Source organism: Limanda limanda, chromosome 11, assembly GCF_963576545.1.
Source record: "Limanda limanda chromosome 11, fLimLim1.1, whole genome shotgun sequence".
Classification (NCBI taxonomy): Eukaryota; Metazoa; Chordata; class Actinopteri; order Pleuronectiformes; family Pleuronectidae; genus Limanda; species Limanda limanda.
Genome location: NC_083646.1, coordinates 1,569,208 through 1,588,847, shown reverse-complemented (window position 1 = coordinate 1,588,847; position 19,640 = coordinate 1,569,208). Strand labels below are relative to the sequence as shown.

Sequence of the window (19,640 nt, the reverse complement as noted above, 5' to 3'; positions counted from 1 at the left end):
TAATGAATCGTACACATTCTGTATGAACCCGTGTTCAAGCACAAACAAACATGACTCGTTAAGAATCTGTCGGGGTTTTCTTGGTCGTTTCTAAATGTCTACATTTTAAAAAGGAAGCGGGAAGAGTATTATTACGAGAATAAAGTCATAATATTAGGGTATTTTTCATGTTACAGGAGGAATATCAGAAAATCCATGTTTCAAATGAAGAGTACTGGTTTCAATTATAATGAAATAATCATTTGTCACATAAGCACCATATTATCACAGTATCAGGACTTAGAAAATATTGTGTAAGAAACTGAATCTTTTCTGCAGAAAGAACCAAATTAATTTGGAGGAATTTGCTTATTTTGTCGAGTAGTAAATGTTTGATACATCTACGACTTTGACTTTCTTCTCGTAACAAGTCCTGACACTTAAAATCTCTGCATTTTTTCTCCAGTATGACTTTAATAATCCACCGTACAACACTCTTGATTTAAGATGTAAAAGAATCTCGATCTTGTTGCGCTGATGTTTGTTCTTCTCTCTCTGTCCTCCTCTGTCAGTGATGGAAGTCTGTCCACCAAACAGATCGTGTTCCTGCAGAGACCCGTGTTGGGACGGAAGAGGAGAGAATCCAAGGTACCGCACATTCCTCCCTGCACTTCTTTTTCTGTCAGTTGTTCAGTCACAGGTCAAAAAGCCAACTTCACCTTTTTTCCACCTCCACAGTTCTTATTTTAATTAGACAAATAAACACAAATGCAGAGAAACTCTTCTCTGTTTGAGATGTGAGGATTTCTTGGTTGATGATACTTTCTTCGCACCCCTGGATAGTGTTCAATTGATATTTTACCTTCCATCACAGCAACAAATTTAAAACCCCCAAGCAAATCTAATAAATTTAATATGTCCCTGCAAGTAGTTGAGGACATGTTGCATTAAACTTTGGCCTGTTTGTCTGGTTGGACTGGAGCCACCTCAGGCCACAAATAACTCTCCTCAAAATGGCCTCAATTTCCTTCTCCGAATCACTGAGACTCATTTGAATTAGCAAGTAATCCCAGTGCAATATTGAACCCACTGCGATCTATTCTTAATTAAGTCTGTGCGTAATGCTTTGTGCCCGACAGCCTGTTTAAAGACGCATTCCACTAACATGCTAACGTCAATGTTTCAGAAACTGATCTTCAAGCCCCGAAGCAAGTCCAACAAGAACTGCATCAAAGACACGGCGAAGAACAAGAAGAAAACAAAAAGCGAGAAAGATGCAGAGGATCCTAAGATTATTGACGACGGAGAGAAGGCTGAGAGAGAGGAGGAGGAGAAGAGCATGGAGGAAGGGGAGGAAGGGGAGGAAGGGGAGGAAGGGGAGGACACGACGTACGGAGATGAGGTGAGAGAAAGTGGGACACTGGAAGAAAGGGAATCGAGGTGTGAAGAAGACGGACAGATTGATGACGGGATCGAGATCAACGTAGAGACTGTAGAAAAGAAAGATGGAGGAACGGAGACGAAAGACAAAGGAGCAGGAAACGGCTCCGAAGAAGGAGAAGAAGAGAAAATAACATTGAATGGAGAAGGATCAGAAGAGGATGGAGAGCCTTTAGAAAAGAGAGACGTGCGGGAAGTGGCAGAAACTGTCGCGACTGTGGAAACAGAGAACGAGACCAAAGAACCCGAGGACACGGGCGCAGCCGAGGTCGAAGCCGTGATGGAAAACGGCGTGGAGGCGGAGGAGGAGGGGCGAGGCGAGGGCGAGGGGGGGGGCGAGGGCAAGGCCATCAAACGCAACAAGGCGGAGGAACAGGCCGGGGTGGAGGTCAGCGGCAAGGAGGTCGTGGCAGATTCGCTGACCAATCAGAGCCCGGAGGAAACTCAAGAGTAGCCCCAAGTCCAGGTTTTATCCCCCCCCCCACCCCCCCACCCCCAACCTGCCAAAGTGTAGCTTCAGACAGATTCCATGTGATCGCAGACATCAGTCCTACTGCACAACCACACATACTGAATGTATATATCATCAACAGGCCGGGCTGATGCGTGAGAGTCAAAGTGGAGCAAACAGAACATCTGGAGATGAGCAACAACTTGAAAATTAAAAACCTGGTCACATCAGAAGCGAGAACAGCAGTGAAATCAGAAGTTGATCGGGTCTCAGGGTCAAAGTTCAAATTCAACTATCGAACCTTAGCGCTGCTGCGACTTTTCTTCAAACTGTTTTTTACAAAAGAAGAATAGTTTGCGGACGGTTACGAGACAGGAGTTGGTACAAACTCTTGAAGAAGCTAGTGTGAGTTTATCGTCTCAATAGCGACAAAGCTAATTTGCTAGCTAGTCCTAAGAACTTCTTTTTAAACCACTTAAAGAATTAAAGTAAAGATGTGAAACTCCTCACACTGCATGAAGGACGTCATTGGCTCAATAAGGAGATTAAATAAAAACATGGTAGAATTATTAAGTGAGTACTTTTTGCTAGCATGTTAGCATGTTAGCTCACCAGATGCAGTAGTTTAACTTCTAGCCATGCAAATAGACGATAAGTCCATTCAAGTCCTTTCTGGTGTGGCCTGGTCTTTATAGAAGGGGTCAGGGACATCACAACTACTCAATAAGTTAAATGTCTTACACAAGAGCAGCAGTGATGCTCCTCAAAGTTGGAGAACTCACCCGTCAGCTCGTGATACCCAGATATGGCTTCTACATTACGAGAGGTACCCCAAAGCTTCGGAAAGACGAGTCAGGAAGAGACCCCGACCAGACCTAGGCCCGCCTCATCCACACGACGTAAAGCCCGGGGGGGGGGAAGAGTCCTGCGTGATCACAGAGTGTTTCTCCTCGGTTCTGTGCACCTCCAGTGAGCTGTGGAGGGAACTCGGGAGGAGGCGAACCCGTGCAGAGGTGGTGGGAAAGGCGTTTGTTGCGACAGGCAATCCAAAGTAGGGTGAAGAGATAATTGTTTACGCCGAGCTCTGAGCCGTCAAGTGCTTCAAAGAGAGCCGATAATCACTCTTTGGTGCGGTGTGCTGAGCTCACCTTGCACACAGAATGTTCCATAATTCAAAGCCAAGTTAGATAAGGATGTGAAATTCAGCTGAATGTTTGCGGCTCAAGGGCAGAACTCGTATTTACACTCACCTAGTTTGTTTCTACGCAGAGGGGGGGGGGGGAGGTGAGGATTTATTTCTACGCAAAGTTGCATTTTTAATCACATTTTCCAGTCAAAGGCCACGAAGGAAAAGTGCGGACACGGGGGTTAAGCTGCTCGGTCAGAGATGGACGCGTGTTGTTGACTCACTCCCAGCTCAGAGAGCGAGTGGGAGAGACAACGAAGGAGGCGGAGAGTGAAAGGAATAAAGACCCGAGAGCATAAGAGCGTCAAATAAAAGCAATGAATAGGCTCATTTGAAGAAACATCCCACATCCCCCCCCCCCGTAGAGATTTCCTTCATTATTTCACCTCCAGCTCGGAGTGCACCTCGTACCAGACATCATTTCTGACAATAACCAAGTCATAACTCGCCGCCTCACCGCGTCGTTTCCATTTAAGAGAGGAAGGAAGAAAAGTGAGGGAGGTTCACCAGAGATCTCATTAGCTCGCTAATGGTTTCTGTTAGTGGGGTATCTGTCAGGAATCATGCATTTATAATGGAGGTCACTTATTAGGGGGGATGAATTGATGGCAAAATTATAAAAAAAATGCCTTTAGATTTAACTGTAACGTCACCGAAGCATCAACATCGAAACACGACTTTGTGTTTTAAAAATGCTGAATTTTTCGCAGAGATATTTTTTTTCCACACCTCAGAAAAATCCGTGAGATAAAAGCTGTTTATTGAAATGTTAACATTCGGGGGTTAATCCAGAAGTGAAACTGTCTGGCTTTTATCATTTGGATCTTCTGCTTCATGAGATCGGATGATACCTTGACGAAGATGAAACTCTTCAGTTACACATATTTACGAGTGAGATTGATTATGCTGAATAAGTGCTCTCCTTTCCTTTTGGGGGGGGGGGGATTAATCCACCCGCCGCTGAGATTTTTTCAATGTAAAATGGCAAATGTTTTTTGTGTAGAGTAGAGTATAACAAACTGTGACCAGTGTAGCCTTATTACTATACTGTAAGTGGGCCTGCAGCCTGCTCTTAGAGTCGGTGACTTCAGTGTTTCATGTGTGTTCTCGTCCAACAGGAGAGTTCTGCTACCGTCAGTGTTGGTATTTTTGAAGCTGTTTTTCTTGCTGGAGTTTCGCAGTGAAGGGATAAAAGATTTGAAGTGTGTGTCCACATGAAGGTGATTTGTGTTTTGAGGGGTTTATTTTTAAACATGTTTTATTTTATTATCATTATTGTGAATTGGTTTTTTTTGTTACTTTTACCGTGGGCGTTGTGTTGCCTCTGCTGTTTCCGCTGAAGCTTGCAAAAATGTATTTCTGACTGACGCTTCGAGCTACCTCCCGAGGGCCACGGCCCCCCCCCCCGACCTCCTGGAACATGTGGTCCTTGTCCCCTCGGCCTCCGCGGTGACCTGTGAGCGAGAGGTCATCGCTGACGGCAGACGAGGTCGAGGGCAGAGTGGGTTGTTTCCCACATCTGTTCACATGGAGTCTGCACGAGCACATGACAAATAACCACTCTGATATCGAACTGAATTTATATATATCGTAATATTCTCTGTGGTATTTTCTTTGACCTTTTTTTTGTTTAGTTTTGTAGCTTTCGGCTGTTTGAGGTTTAATAAGCACTTATTCAAGAAATATGTAATGCTGCTGGGGAGCCAATAACACGCCGCTGTCACTTTCCACACTTTTGTCAGATGTGACAAATATGAATTATGAAAGGCAAAACCAAAATAGGCCTTTTGTTCGCTGACAAGATCTCTGAGAATATTGGAGAGACGCCCCCCCCCCCCCCCCCAATGAATCCAGACCAACTGATTTAATCAGATTTAATCAATTTCTCCATTCTCCCCAGCGTCAGGATAAACATTCTAACTGTCATCTATCAGTTTTAAGAATATGAATTCATCCCAATACCCCGAACTTCCTCCTTTTATTATTTGTCTCAATCTGAAAACTGTGACATCTATTCCCCTCTGGCGTCCTGAAAACACACAGATTCTCAATTCGTCCTTTTAGAAAAGCTCGGAGAGGGAGTTTGGAAAAAAATCTGTAAAGTTGCAAAACATCCGCAGACACGGACGATCGACACCTTGACAAAAGTTCCAGCCGGTGGCGCACACGTCCGTCCGACCTGAGGCCGCGACCTCCGGGCTGCCACTCCCCCCTGATGAGAGCTGATTGGTTGCCGTGCAGTCCGACCCCCTGACACGAGTACACGCTGGGGACTGTGGGTAATTGTGTTTTTTTAATCATTTGGAAGGAGGGGGAGAGAGAGAGAGACAGGATCTGACACTTTATCAGTGAAATGATGCTGAACCATGTTAACTCATCCGTCCGTGAAAACAAGGAGACCTTAGCAGGCCCTCTACCCATTTGTGTTAAAAAAAAAAAAAAAACATAATATACAGTCTCCTGTGTTATATCAGCATAATTGTCTCTGAGCCTCCGTCGTGGCGCTGGTGAAATCGTTCAAAGTGATGCTGTTAGAAAAAAAATTGCAAATAAACGTAGTGGTTCATTTCCTGTGTGATACTATGACATGAAACCGGCAGAGTAGAAAAGACAGATCATGATGAAATGGGATTTATTTTTTCTGTGTTTGTCACTTTAGCTCCCAGCCTCTGGAAAATGTATTCTTACTTTTTCGTTATTTTTTATAGTGTGTGTGTGTGTGTCTCTGATCACCTCAGCTGCCATCTTGAATGTTGAGTAACTTTGATCATGTGCTGTTGTCACTTGCAGAGCAGTGAAAACAAGGTATTCTTTATCCTCGCAATCCTGAGTATGTTCACATTCCTACTGTTCATGACATCTGTACAATTTGTATATTATAAAAAATGATTTATATTTAATGTGTAAACGCGTCCTCGCTTCTTTTTGTGTTAAAACGGAAAAATTCTGCTTCGGTTTGTTGAAGCAGCGGCTGTTAAAAATAACTTTGAGCGCTGAGCTTTTTTCATGAATAATCCTTCATTTGACTCGTGAACTAATTTAAGAATCACAATTATTCAACTTACTCTCTTTTACTGTCTTAAAATAAGACTCGGATGTTCACCCAAAATAGTTTTTACTGGAAAAAATCTCCTCTTGTTACTGATGACCATTAAGAGACGTCTTTCTTCATTTAAAGATGGACACGCCTCCTAACTTTTAACTTCAGTTTCAAGTGAAACTTTTACAGATGTGTAAAATATTTCTGAGCTACGAAACTTTTTTTACATAGATACTAAATATTACTACAAAACTTTTAAAAACATGTTTCTAAAAGAGAACAGGTTAAGTTAGTGCTGCTTTTTTTGGAATATAAATTGAAATATCCGTTGTATACATTTAAAAAATATTTCTACAGTAAAAATTATTTCACAGTTGTAACAAATGTTGTGCAACCAAGCAAACTATTTATACATCTATAATTGTAAATCAAGTATTTCTACAGCTATAAAAAACAACTTGTTTTCCTCTCTAACAAAACAATTTGTCTTATGTATAAATCTTTCTATGACTTTTTAAACATATACAAAATAGTCATACAGCTGTAAACACATTCACAAAACCCAAAATATTTTTACAGCTACAAACATATACATTATTTTTTTTTTTTTACAGGCACAAATTATTCATGACCCTAATGTGATGTCATGTATAATCAGGAATCTGTAGATGACAGTTGGTCACTTAAATGTATTTGTTATCTCAGAAAAACTCCAGAACAAGTAGTTCAGTCTTACTTGTAACCTCGGTTACCTCAGGAAATCCAGGAAGCCATTCTCCAAGCAGACTAGTTTATACGAGGACATTTTATATAAGAGTGCTGCTCTTATATAAACTAACTAAAAGACGAGATGAGAACTTCAGTCCACTGAGCACAATGAAAACACAAACACTTTTTTACATATATACTAAATATTACTACATAACTTTTAAAAACATGTTCCTAAAAGAGAACAGGTTAAGTTAGTGCTGCTTTTTTTTGGAATATAAATTTAAATATCCGTTGTATACTTTTAAAAAATACTTATTATTTCACAGTTGTAACAAATGTTTTGCAACCAAGCAAACTATTTATACATCTAGAATTGTAAATCAAGTATTTCTACAGCTATAAAAAACAACACAACTTGTTTTCCTCTCTAACAAAACAATTTGTCTTATGTATAAAACTTTCCAAGACTTTTTACACATTAACACAATAGTTATACAGCTGTAAATACATTCACAAAACCCAAAATATTTTTACAGCTACAAACATGTTTTTATTATGTATGAGGTTTTTTTATTTATTTGTTTTACAGGCACAAATTATTCATGACCCTAATGTGATGTCATGTATAATCAGGAAACTGTAGATGACAGTTGGTCACTTAAATGTATTTGTTATCTCAGAAAAACTCCTGAAAGTAGTTCAGACTTACTCGGTTACCTCAGGAAATCCAGGAAGCCATTCTCCAAGCAGACTAGTTTATACGAGGACATTTTATATAAGAGTGCTGCTCTTATATAAACTAACTAAAAGACGAGATGAGAACTTCAGTCCACTGAGCACAATGAAAACACGAACCTGATGCATCAGAGAAATGAGACTCACAGACCAAAGTCGCTATTTTCTCCCAGGGAAACGATTTTCTTTTTTCTAAAATCGGCTCCATCTGGTTATTACCTCCATTACCGTGTGAACCGTGGATCAATGTTATTGTTATTACCACAACAACACCATTCGTTTCAGCCTCAGCACGAAACCAAAGCCGTTCCACACCAAAACTATCCCTCAAATATTTCACGTAAACACCATAACCCCACGGTGTTCATGAGCTGAACTGTATTTACAGTTGAGCCGACACAGCTGCTGTGATCTATAAGTCATGAGCTCCGAGCCCTGGGGAGTGGGGGGGGTCATTAACGGGAGGGCGAGACCACAAACGCCACATCCACTCTGTTCACTACAGGAGGCGTTAATGGCTCTTCGGGCGGACTGGGGCCCGGCGAGCCGCTAAGCTGGTCAGAAACACATTGAGCCTGTGGTTTGGAAATTAAACTTGTGACCCGGGGCTTCACGTCCCTGAGGTTCCCACATAGGAAACGTGTTCTGAATAATGAACTTGCTCTGCTGTCACAGGACGTGGTACAGTGTCCAGACCGAGCTCGGGCCTTTGTGCCCAGAGGGCGTCTCTCTGCTGGAGCCGCGTGGTTGCACCAGATGTTCAACATCTCCGGACTGATTGATGTAGAGTTCACTGCCTCCATGAAATCATTATTCTATATTTTCATGTGTGGAGTCATAAAAGTCACAGGTTTTTAGAGAGGTGATGGGCAGCTCCACTTGTTACAGCACTGCCATCTAGTGGGGGAAATACACAGGATTCAGATTGTTCCTGATGGTTTCGAGCACTGAAATGATCAGTGGACCATTAGAATTAGATCTGAATCAATGGAACACCAGTGCAATTGATCATAATTAGTCAGTTTAAGTGTCTTTGCACCAGCTGCCTATTATTTTTGAAGATGTTATTGATGAACTTTAAAATCCTGCACGACCTGACTCCTGGTTATGTTCCTGGTTAAATCCTCCTCCTGCTGATATGAGCGTATCCGTGATCCAGGCAGACCAACACGTGCACTTGTAGTCCAGGCAAAGTAGTGTTTTACGACCGACTAATTGAAAAGAATTTTTTTCAGCATAGATCATTTCTATGAGGTGTCCAGAACAACATACTAAAAGTCCTAAGAAATCCTAGTTGAGGAAATATGTTTAATTCTCATCAATGTGCCAATAAGGCAACAATAGACCCCAAAAAGACTATTTTTTTCGTTTACTCCTATCAAAATTAAACTTTACACAATGAAAGTAACCATGAAACGTAACATTTTTTGTATTACAAGTTTCTTTGAAAATTAATTTTAATATGCAAGTGAGCTATACACTAATCGAATATGCCCCAAATACACCCAAATAGGCTTAATATTTTCCTTTACTCCTACCACAATAAAACTTTACATAGTAAAAGTATTTATGAAAAGTAACTTTTTTTGTATTACAAGTTTCTTTTGAAATGAATTTGACAAGCACATGAGCTGGGTGTATTTTGGGCATATTCGATGAGTGTATAGCTCACTTGCATATTAAAATTCATTTTCAAAGAAACTTGTAATACAAAAAATGTTACGTTTCATGGAAACTTTCATTGTGTAAAGATTCATTTTGATCGGAGTAAACGCAAAAAATAGCTTCTTTGGGGTGTATTGTTGCCTTATTGGCACATTGATGAGAATTAAACATATTTCCTCAACTAGGATTTCTTAGGACTTTTAGTATGTTGTTCTGGACACCTCATAGAAATGATCTATGCTGAAAAAAATTCTTTTACAATTACTTCTATTTTTGGATCCAAAATGGGCTACTTTGCCTGGACTATTGAGCTTCAAACCCTGGTAAAAACACCCTGAGCCCAGATGAGAGGTCAGCTGAGTGTATTTGTTACCGGAGCAGAGAGAAACTCTGAGGTTGTGTGAATTAAACTCTAATCGCTTTGCCTCGACTTGCAAAATCATCTGAAAACCACTGAGGCAGAGTTTGATAACATCACGTCGACCCGCCGCACACACTCGGCCGGCAGATTAACTGCTCAGCGATTAATTAACACAATTACCTCTGTGTGTGCCAATCGGTGTCTTATCAAACTTTGTCAGGCCTTAAACTGTAAATTAATTAATACCCCCTCTCGTCATTTCCTAATTACCTCGGTTCCAGCAGGAATTGTGGGAAACGCCCGTGTCAGCGCCTCCAGCTTAATCTGACTTTACCATGAGCTCATTGGTGCATCAGACAGGAAGTGGAAACACGCCGCTCTCGTGCTGATGATGTAAAAAATGTGTCCTTCATCTTTTTGTCTTTGCTGCCGAAGCCGACACATGAAACTTTCTCTTGAAAGCTAAATACTTATACTTTACTTGTGTTTTTAATAAAAGGAAATGAAATCTAATCAGAGACTTGAAGTTCTGAGAAAAAAACGTCACAGAAAAAGCTGCGATTCAAATGAGCACTTTATTATTTGTCATTGTTTAATTCCGGGTGACGGAGGAGGGGCGGACCAAGCTGCTCAGAGGTCAATCACTGTCTATAACAAAAACATAAAGCACAAATTCAGAAACTGCAAAGAACAGAGTCACAGGATTATGAACAAAACAACATTTCAATAATGTCACAAACGTCCTTCAGCTGTTAAACCAAACTGTGCTTTTATCTCGATTCCATTTACAGGTTTGATAACATTGGCCGATGTAATTACTTTGAGTCTCTCAGCTCTTTCTGGGATTTAATTGAATTACCTGCTGGACTCTGGCACAGCAACGGAAACGCACGTCGTTGAGGGCGGTGTCGTCCCCTCTCCCCTGGTGGTCCTCCACCTTGGTCTCGATACCGCAGATTCCTCCGTTGACACAAACCTGGCTCCATCCGCCGTAATCCCCCCAGTCCAGGCCGGGACCCTCCAGCTCGGGGCTGCTGCTGCAGCGGAACCTGATGTTGTTGACGGCGGTGTCGTCCTTCCTGCCCTGACGACCCTCCACGCGGAGCTGGAAAGAGCTGAGCACGCCACCCGGGCAGTACTGAGGGTGGGACCAGTCGCCCCAGCTGGAGACGAGAGCAGGAAACACAACAGCAGAGTGAATCAAATCTGAATAAGAGCCAAGGTTTGGTTTTGGAAACACGAAGTCGAGACGTTTCAACTAGGCCTGGGCAAGTTAACTCGTTTCAATCGAGTTAACTCAAGTGATGAGTTAACTCAATTAATTATTTTATCTCGCATTAACTCAGGTTTGATTATTAAAATAGACTCAGTGTATTACTGATCTTCAAAGCGTTAACACATTTTGATTCTGGATTTATCTGTTGTCCAGTTTATTAAAGGTGCCTGACGGGAGACTGGTACTAGTACAGAACACCTACAAGCCAGGGTGAGACTCCACAGTGTACATGAAGTTGTGGTCCCCGTCTCTGCCGCAGATGAGGCGGACGCCGTTCATGGCCGTGTCGTCACCTTTTCCCCTTTTGGACTCCACCTGAGGAAACAGAGTTCAGTTCCCAGAAGCAGATCGGATTAAACCAGTTTTTATGTGTTTAACTGCTGAATCAGCAACTAGCGGACGCAGTGGCATTTCTATATCAGGGGCACGTGGGGCACTGCTCCACCAGATCCAGATGGCGCTGTTGTGCAGAAAGCTCAATACATCTGTACTTTGTGGCAAAATATATTTTATTTTATTTGTTTGCAAAGTAGCGTGAATGTGTGTGTGAATAAACTTGACTCACAAGCATTATTGTCTTGTTTTGAAGTAATTTGATTTGTGTGTGTTTCTGTCTGTGTGCTTGCTCTGTGAAAAGCTGCTCTCCGCCACTGTTGCCATGGAAACACCAATGAGCGTGAACCACACAGGCCAAAGTTAACATTGGGAGATGGGGCACTTCCAGATGTGCCCCACGAAATCTGCCTAGCAACTCGACTCGAATAATGCGAAACGCGACTCCAGCTCCTAGCTTGTTGCCTGCTCGGCTTCACCTGGGCTAACAGGCTAACAGGCTAACAGGCTAACAGGCTATCCCCAGTCAGTGAACACGACCTGAGTCTGTGGAGAGGTTTCATTCACATATCGGATGAATAATACGGTTTGAATTTCGGCTTGTTCTCCTGACAGAGAAGCTAAAGACGTCTGCGCTCCAGTTTCTGTGGTAAGTCAGGTTTAGTATTGTATTCATGTGTTAGTAGTGATTCGCAGGTACCTGTATCTGGCTTGTTAGCTTAGCTCGGCTAGCCTGCAGGCATGATAGCAGCAGTAATGGCGATACTAACGGGAGTTATTACCGACACACACCGACATGAACCGACATGAGCCGGTCCGCCCAGCAGAGAGAAGCGTTAGAGTTCATGAGGATGAATCTGAGACATGAGGCTGTGCGTCCGGAGAATTTTACTTATTTCATTGATTTTTGTCCCATTGTGTTGGAATAATACAAATTAAGGTGTCTCTTCACAGACAGTTTGAGTCAGAGGAACAATTCCATTACTTAATGTGACTTTGTGAAACAACGTGAGGAATGAAAAGCTGCACGGTCAAAACTCTCATGTATTTATATTTTAAAAGTTTCCTATTTTACTTTCGGGATAAGAAAAAGTCACGAAAATGATAAAAACAAAACTTCAGCTCTACATTTGAGGTCAAAATTTGTTGAATAATAAATCAATAATTATATATATATATATATTAGGGCTGGGCAAGTTAACTCGTTTTAATCGAGTTAACTCAAGTGATGAGTTAACTCGATTGTTTAACCGCCAATTATTTTCTTTTTTCCTGTTCTGCAGCAGTCAGCAACAGACTTTCACAAAATAAAAGCCTGACTTTCACAATAAAACAATAAATAATCAAACCTGAGTTAATGCGAGATAAAATACTTGAGTTAACTCGATTGAAACGAGTTAACTTGCCCAGCCCTAATATATATATGTCATGATTTGGCAAAAGTGATGAAGAATTTAAAATGTAGAATACATGAATTATGGACAAGCAGAATGTCCATTGAGATAAAGGCCTACAGCTTTTCAGCCAGTGTACTACCTGGAAAGCAAAAGTTAGTATTGGACTGAGCTAAGGAAAGTTATTTTATTTGCATCAATAGGTTGAAGTTAAATAAAAAATAACTGTGATAAATGTTAGAAATCAGTTTCTTTACCCTGGTACTGAAGCCAACAGCAAAGAACTGGTCAGGACACATCTCGGGCTCCCTCCATGTTCCCCACACCTGTCCGTTTGTCACAGTCAGCACAGATGTGTAAGGCCGGACGGCCTCACCAGCTCCCGGCTGGAACAACCCCACGAAGAACACGACCAGCACGGCCACGGCGCCGAGCAGACTCTCCATGTCAACAGTCTAACGAGTTCTGGAGGGGGTTCGGTCTCAAAAGGTTCTTATAAGGTCTACGTATTGATCGTGGAACAGACAACTCGTATCAGCGTGAACAGCAGAGTTCAGTTCCCAGAAGCAGATCAGATTAGAACAGTTTTTATTTGTTCAATTGCTGCAACAGAAACAAGCGCACATGATGTCACAGGTCACAGCAGGTGAAGAGCAGCTTAGTATCTGGTACAACTAGGGTTGCAAAAGTCCGGGAATATTCAAAGTTGGAAACTTTCCATGGGAATTAACGGGAATATATGGGAATTAATGGGAATAAACGGGAATATACGGGAATATACGGGAATATGTTGTGGGTAATATATACTAACTGTATTTACCTTGTCATATACAGACATAAATATAAACATTTTGTTGTGTCATAGGCTGATTTGAGTCCTGAGGAAACTTTGGGCACTTGACTATATGCTTCTGCATCGTTGTGTCATTCTTAACATAGGTCTTTGCACAGTATTTGCAAATGTACACAGCCTTTCCTTCTACATTGGATGAGGTGAAGTGTCTCCACACATGAGAGAGTGCACGTGGCATTGTTCTGTAGAATAAGATGAGAAAAAAGTTTGTAAAAAAACACTAATGCAATGCCAGAGATATAAATAGTTAGCCAAACAATTGGAATCGTCTGTAAACATATTTTACAATTGATGGATAAATGAATGGAAATAGGCTAGATGAACAGATGAACAATCCTCAATCAGCATGCTAATATATTTTCCCCGCATAATTTGTTTTTTTTCAAAATTCCCAAAATTCCCGAGCTAAACTTCCCATGGAAAGTTTCCGGAAAGTTTCCGGAAATTTACAGGAAACTGTCCGCCCCTTTGCAACCCTAGGTACAACAGAAAGTAAATGCATCTCTGGTTGCTGTAAATTGTTCTCTGTACTTAATCAGGATTATTATGATCATTCGTTAGGAACCAGTTAATCCTCATGAATGCAAACACAGTTTCACAGTATAAATGATCTCTGACAGGACAATTAAAAAAAGGGGGAACTTTTACCTTATTTCATTCATTCAGCTTTTTGCTGAGTTCACACAGATGTACGTCCCCATTATGTTGGAATCATAGAAGTGAGGTGTCTCTTCACAGCCAGTTTGGGTCAGAGGGACAATTCCATTACTTAATGTGACTTTTGGAAACAACGTGAGGAATGAAAAGCTGAATGGTCGAAACTCCTATTTTACCTTCAGGATAAGAAAAACAAAAGTCACCAAAAGGAAAAAAATCAAGAAAACACTCGAAACAGCGAGAAAATTCTGTGCTGAAAATAATGTTCTACATTAAGGTCAAAATTTGTCAAATAACTAAATCATGATTATTTATATTTAGGTCACGATTCTGCAAAAGTTATAGAAAAATAATTTAAAATGTATTCCACAGGATTCTTATTTCACTAAAGTCTTACATCCATGAAGTGGATTTGAATTTAACATTTCTGCATCTCCAGAGAGCTCAGAATCAGTGGGTCACTTAAAATCGACCTGTCAGGGATTGTTAGAAGATCACTCAGAGAGCACATTTCTCCACCAAGGCCCAACAGCCCACGTAAGTTTCACACACACATAGATAACAGTTCCCTTAATGTGCCTGATGTTTTCATCAAGACCCAGGAATTGTTCCCTGGGAAATGATTGGGAAAATGTAATGTTATGCAATGTTAAAGAAAAGATAAGAAAAACCAGAATCGCTCAACCCTGGAAAGTACCAAATATAAACAGAGAGCTCAGAATCAGTGGGTCACTTAAAATCAATCTTTCAGGGATTGTTATTGTCCAACAGCAACAGTAGAAGATCACTCAGAGCACATTTCTCCACCAAGGCCCAACAGCCCACGTACATTTCACACACACATCAGATCAGTTTCCTTAATGTGCCTGATGTTTTCATCAAGATCCAGGAATTGTTTCCTGGGAAATGATTGGGAAAATGTAATGTTATGCAATGTTAAAGAAAAGATAAGAAAAACCTGAATTGCTCAACCCTGGAAAGTACCAAATATAAACAGAGAGCTCAGAATCAATGGGTCACTTAAAATTATTGTCCAACAGCAACAGTAGAAGATCACTCAGAGAGCACATTTCTCCACCACTGATTTTTTCATCAAGATCCAGGATTTGTTTCCTGGGAAATGATTGGGAAAATGTTGAAAACGTCTCATCTTGCAATGTTAAAGAAAGGGAAAATTAATTGATCCTGATCCACACCAAAGTTGAATGGCTTCTTTCCTGGTCCATTTCACATCCTTCCCCCAAGTTTCATTGAAATCCGTTCATGGTGGAGGAAAATACATAGATTGAATGTTATATATATATTATGTTATATCATAAAAAGTGAGTATTACAAGTATAAGTCACAGGTCTGACAACGTGCCGTAAAACCTGGTGTGTAACAGCATGTTAGTTCCCACGAGGCCGTTTGTCTCCTGACCCACGAGTCAAACACAGCGAACTGAAGAAATGTCATGAAGAACCAAACCTGAGATTAAACCAGAATAATCATAGAACAGAGAAGACGTGGCAGGAGAATTGTGTTCAAACTTTATTTACATAGATTAGTGCAATTCAAAGTGCTTCACATATGATTGACAATATGATGATTAGACAAAAAGCAAGAAAAGAAACAATAAAAACAATTTGAGACTAATGCTTGCAGTAAAATGGTGAGAAAGATAAAACATTAAATTAATAAATAGAAAAATAAAATGAAATTTCTAATCAGAAGCAGCAACTGTTTATAAATGGGAGCTGGACAATGATGTGAGGGTGACCAGTAAAGTCTTAAAATCAATTCTGAACCTGACTGACAGAGTTTTTATTCCATCATCACAACTGCAACTTTCCTCGGTTCAAGAAAAACTAAAAACTCTGAAAGACATGACGATGTTTGTCCTTGTCTGTCACCTGGGCTGAAGTCAAACCTGAAACAGGACAAAGAAGGTTTCATGAAAAACAACTTGTTCACAGTCTGGTTTCTTTCAGCCTCTTTATTAAAAAGTACAGAAAAGTGTTTCACAAACCTCCGTCCCCACCAAGAGTAAACTGCTCCACCTGCAGCTGCACAGAGGCCCACGAAGAAGAAGAGGATTCCCACTGTCAACTTCACACATTTCAGAGCAAAGGTGTCTATAAGAGAGAGAGACACAAACGACAAAAGGCCTTCTCAGCTTCAGATTCTCTCCATCACATTCTCCTCTTCGTCGAGCGTCTTCTTTCTCCTCCTGTCACCGCTCCTCAGATTCACAAACCTCACACGTCAACAGCAGCCGACAAACCGAACCATTGTTCGTCTCCGCTGTTGATTCCCTCACGACGGAGGAGGCATGTTTGGACTGAAAAGCAGGAGACGAGAGGAGAAAGCAGCCACGGTGAATTGAGCTCCATTCTTGCCCGAAAACAAAGGCACACATATTCAAAATGGGAGCAGGGAGACAAAACCCAGGCTGGAGAATCAGCAGCCGTGTGTGGAGGAGCGGCAGCTGGAACGCTGAGGCGACAGGGACACAAGAGACAAGCTGGCGAGGAGTCGCTGCTGGATGATGGTGTAAAGACTAATGAGGGAATCTGAAGCAGGTGAGCAGGTGTGTGTGGAGATCAGGCGATGTGGAAACACAGGAGGACACCAGGGACGACTGCTGGACACGGGGAGAACAGCAGGTTTGGAATTTCAATAGAAAACTCGCTGGCATCAGATTCCAAACGCTAACCCTAACCCTAACCCACAGCGACTCCATGAGGACCTGCACCGGACACGTCCCCATCACAGCCAGTTGCGTCTAGGGTTGTAAAATTCCAGGAATATTCAAAGTTGGAAACTTTCCATGGGAATTAACGGGAATTAACGGGAATATACGGGAATTAACGGGAATATACGGGAATATACGGGAATTAACAGGAATAAACTGGAAATGTTGTGGGTAATTTATACTAACTGTATTTACCTTGTCATATACAGACATAAATATAAACATTTTGTTTTGTCATAGGCTGATTTGAGCCCTGAGGAAACTTTGGGCACTTGACTATATGCTTCTGCATCGTTGTGTCATTCTTAACATAGGTCTTTGCAAAGTATTTGCAAATGTACACAGCCTTTCCTTCTACATTGGATGGGGTGAAATGTCTCCACACATGAGAGAGTGCACGTGGCATTGTTCTGTAGAATAAGATGAGAAGAAAGATTGTAAAAAAACACTAATGCAATGCCAGAGATATAAATAGTTAGCCAAACAACTGGAATCGTCTGTGAACATATTTTACAATTGATGGATAAATGAATGGAAATAGTCTAGATGAACAGATGAACAATCCTCAATCAGCATGCTAATATATTTCCCCAGTAATATCATGGAAACTTACCTGACTAGTCCTTCACTCTACAGCAGGCCTCAGTAGCCCTGCTGTAGAGTGAAGCATGCTGGGAGTTATCTGTGCATGTGATGGAAGAATGACCAGTGGAGGGTTGAAACTCAACGTTCCATACATCTTTAAAATAGAGTTTTGAATGATGTTTTTATTGCTCAGCGTTTAATTTGCGTATTTATTTATTTTTTCAAAATTCCCAAAATTCCCGAGCTAAACTTCCCATGGAAAGTTTCCGGAAAGTTTCCGGAAATTTACCGGAAACTTTCCGCCCCTTTGCAACCCTAGTTGTGTCACACCTGGCTCATCTTAATATAATCCAACCTGCAGCTAACGTGGAATCTTAATGTCAGCCACAGTTCAATAAAAATGAAACCATAATTATAACATATTGTGATATTGTCAGTGTGTATTATTTCTAGCCCCCACATGATCCCCAAAAAGCATGGATGGATGGATGGATGGATGGATATTAGGACCCATAGCTAATTACACCATAACTTACTTCAATATATATAAATAGAGAGAGAGAATAGATAATATGTATAGATTAAAATATCGAATATATATATAGAAATAAATAGGATATGATGAATAACGATACGATATGATACAATTTACACGATACGATATGATTTGGAAAATCTTTTACAACTTTATAATTACTTTGGGGAAATTTGCCATATTACAGCATCAAAGGGGGGGTTGTGAAAATAGAGACACCAGTAAAAACAATAAAGATAACAAAATAATAGGATATTTTAAAAACAAAAGACTCCCGAGGGGTTTAGTAGGAGGCGTCTCTTTTCTTTTCGTGGATATCTTCAGCATAGCAAAAGGACTTGGTATTGTGTTGCACTACTGTAAATAATATAGGAAGGAAATAAAGTCCCATCATCTTTTGTTTTTTTTGTTTTTTTTGAATATATTTTTTATTGAGCACTCATATCACAGGAGTTGTACATGATACAACATTCACAAAAGAGCTTTAGACCAATGCCCACATCATTTTGTATAAATTACCCCCCCACCTCCCCGAAACATACAGGACATCCATCCAGGAAAAAAAAACAAAAAAAAAACACATACCTTAACATAGGCTCACCATTTTTTTCAAGTTGTGTACTACAAACTATAGCTCACAAGGATAAATATCACAACTGTAGATACTAAAGGGCTGCTAAGTGGTACTAAGCAGGCATAGTCTTAAGTTTACCCAAATATGTCAGCACTGGATCCCAGACTGAAAAGAATTTGTCCCTGGACCCCCTGAGAGTGTATTCTATTTTCTCTAACTGTATGAACTGCATTAGGTCACTGAACCACAGAGACACACTAGGTGGATTTTTAGATTTCCAATGTAATAAAATTTTTCTACGTGCCAGCAGTGTTGTAAAAGCAATGATGTTTTTATATCTTTTCCTTATTGTACAGTATCTTCTATCAGTAGTACCAAATATGGGCATTACTGCACTGGGCTGTAGATCAATATCAATATCCTCTGACAGTGTTTTAAAGATTGCAAACCAATAGGATGTTAAGGCTGAGCACGTCCAAAACATATGGGTTAAGTCGGCAGGAGTATTTCGACACCTGTCAATCTTGAATATTGATCTTAAACTGTATTATGCTTAATCTGGCACATGAAGAGCTATCATTCACTCTTAGTAAAGCGCTGTCCCAAATGTCGTCTTCCAAGTCCTCTCCCAGCTCGTCCACATCAAAACAAACATCATCCAAATATTCATTAATGCATTAACGTTATTAGAATCACTATTGAGACAATTACTGTTTTTCTGATGTCAGGATGTGTTCTCTCTCTCTCTCTCTCTCACTCAAGGAAGCACCAGCCGCGCTGTTCCATGCTGTAGCAGACAAAAGGTTTTCTATCTTCACAGGAAATGAATGTCCATTTTCCTCCCTTGTTAAAATCTGCAACACCACATACGACTTTCATCGAGCCAAGTAGGTTGTAATCCTGGAACCAGGAGCTGAAAGAGAAGTTACTCCCGTCGGACCAGTAAATCTGAGGATCTCTGTACAAACCGATCCATGCCCCATGGTCACCTGGTTTCAAGCTGTGTATCTTGTTGTTGTCAGTGTCGTTCCTCACAGTGGCCAGATCTCTGTGGTGTTCTCTGCAGTGCCTCTGAGCCTCAGACCAATTCTTTGCTGTAGTCACTGGCACAAACTCGAATCCTCCTGCAGC

The 19,640-nt window shown here is 40.9% G+C and overlaps 2 protein-coding genes across 2 annotated transcripts in view; one reads left to right on the top strand and one right to left on the bottom strand.

The window, feature by feature from the left end:
- Positions 1-1,873, top strand: part of LOC133014504 (raftlin-like) — a 102,215-nt gene extending 100,342 nt beyond the window's left edge. The window contains exons 9-10 of the mRNA XM_061081769.1: positions 552-627; positions 1,166-1,873. Of these exons, the coding sequence (XP_060937752.1) occupies positions 552-627; positions 1,166-1,873 (784 nt within the window). The remainder of the gene's footprint in view (positions 1-551; positions 628-1,165) is intronic.
- Positions 1,874-10,124: 8,251 nt separating this feature from the next.
- LOC133013617 (vitelline membrane outer layer protein 1 homolog) lies at positions 10,125-13,114 on the bottom strand. Its single transcript, XM_061080611.1, has 4 exons — positions 12,829-13,114; positions 11,047-11,159; positions 10,428-10,731; positions 10,125-10,216 (listed from the first exon to the last, which is right to left on the bottom strand). The coding sequence occupies exons 1-4, from the start codon at positions 13,015-13,017 to the stop codon at positions 10,199-10,201; spliced, it is 624 nt and encodes a 207-aa protein (XP_060936594.1). The 5' UTR covers positions 13,018-13,114; the 3' UTR covers positions 10,125-10,198.
- Between the last annotated feature and the right edge of the window lie 6,526 nt (positions 13,115-19,640).

Coding starts and splice junctions, on each gene's coding strand:
- LOC133013617 (XM_061080611.1), bottom strand. CDS start 13,017: ATGGAGAGTCTGCTCGGCGCCGTGGCCGTGCTGGTCGTGTTCTTCGTG. Junction 11,160..12,828: donor CTGTTGGCTTCAGTACCAGG/GTAAAGAAACTG, acceptor CTGTTTCCTCAG/GTGGAGTCCAAAAGGGGAAA. Junction 10,732..11,046: donor GTGGAGTCTCACCCTGGCTT/GTAGGTGTTCTG, acceptor TCTCGTCTCCAG/CTGGGGCGACTGGTCCCACC.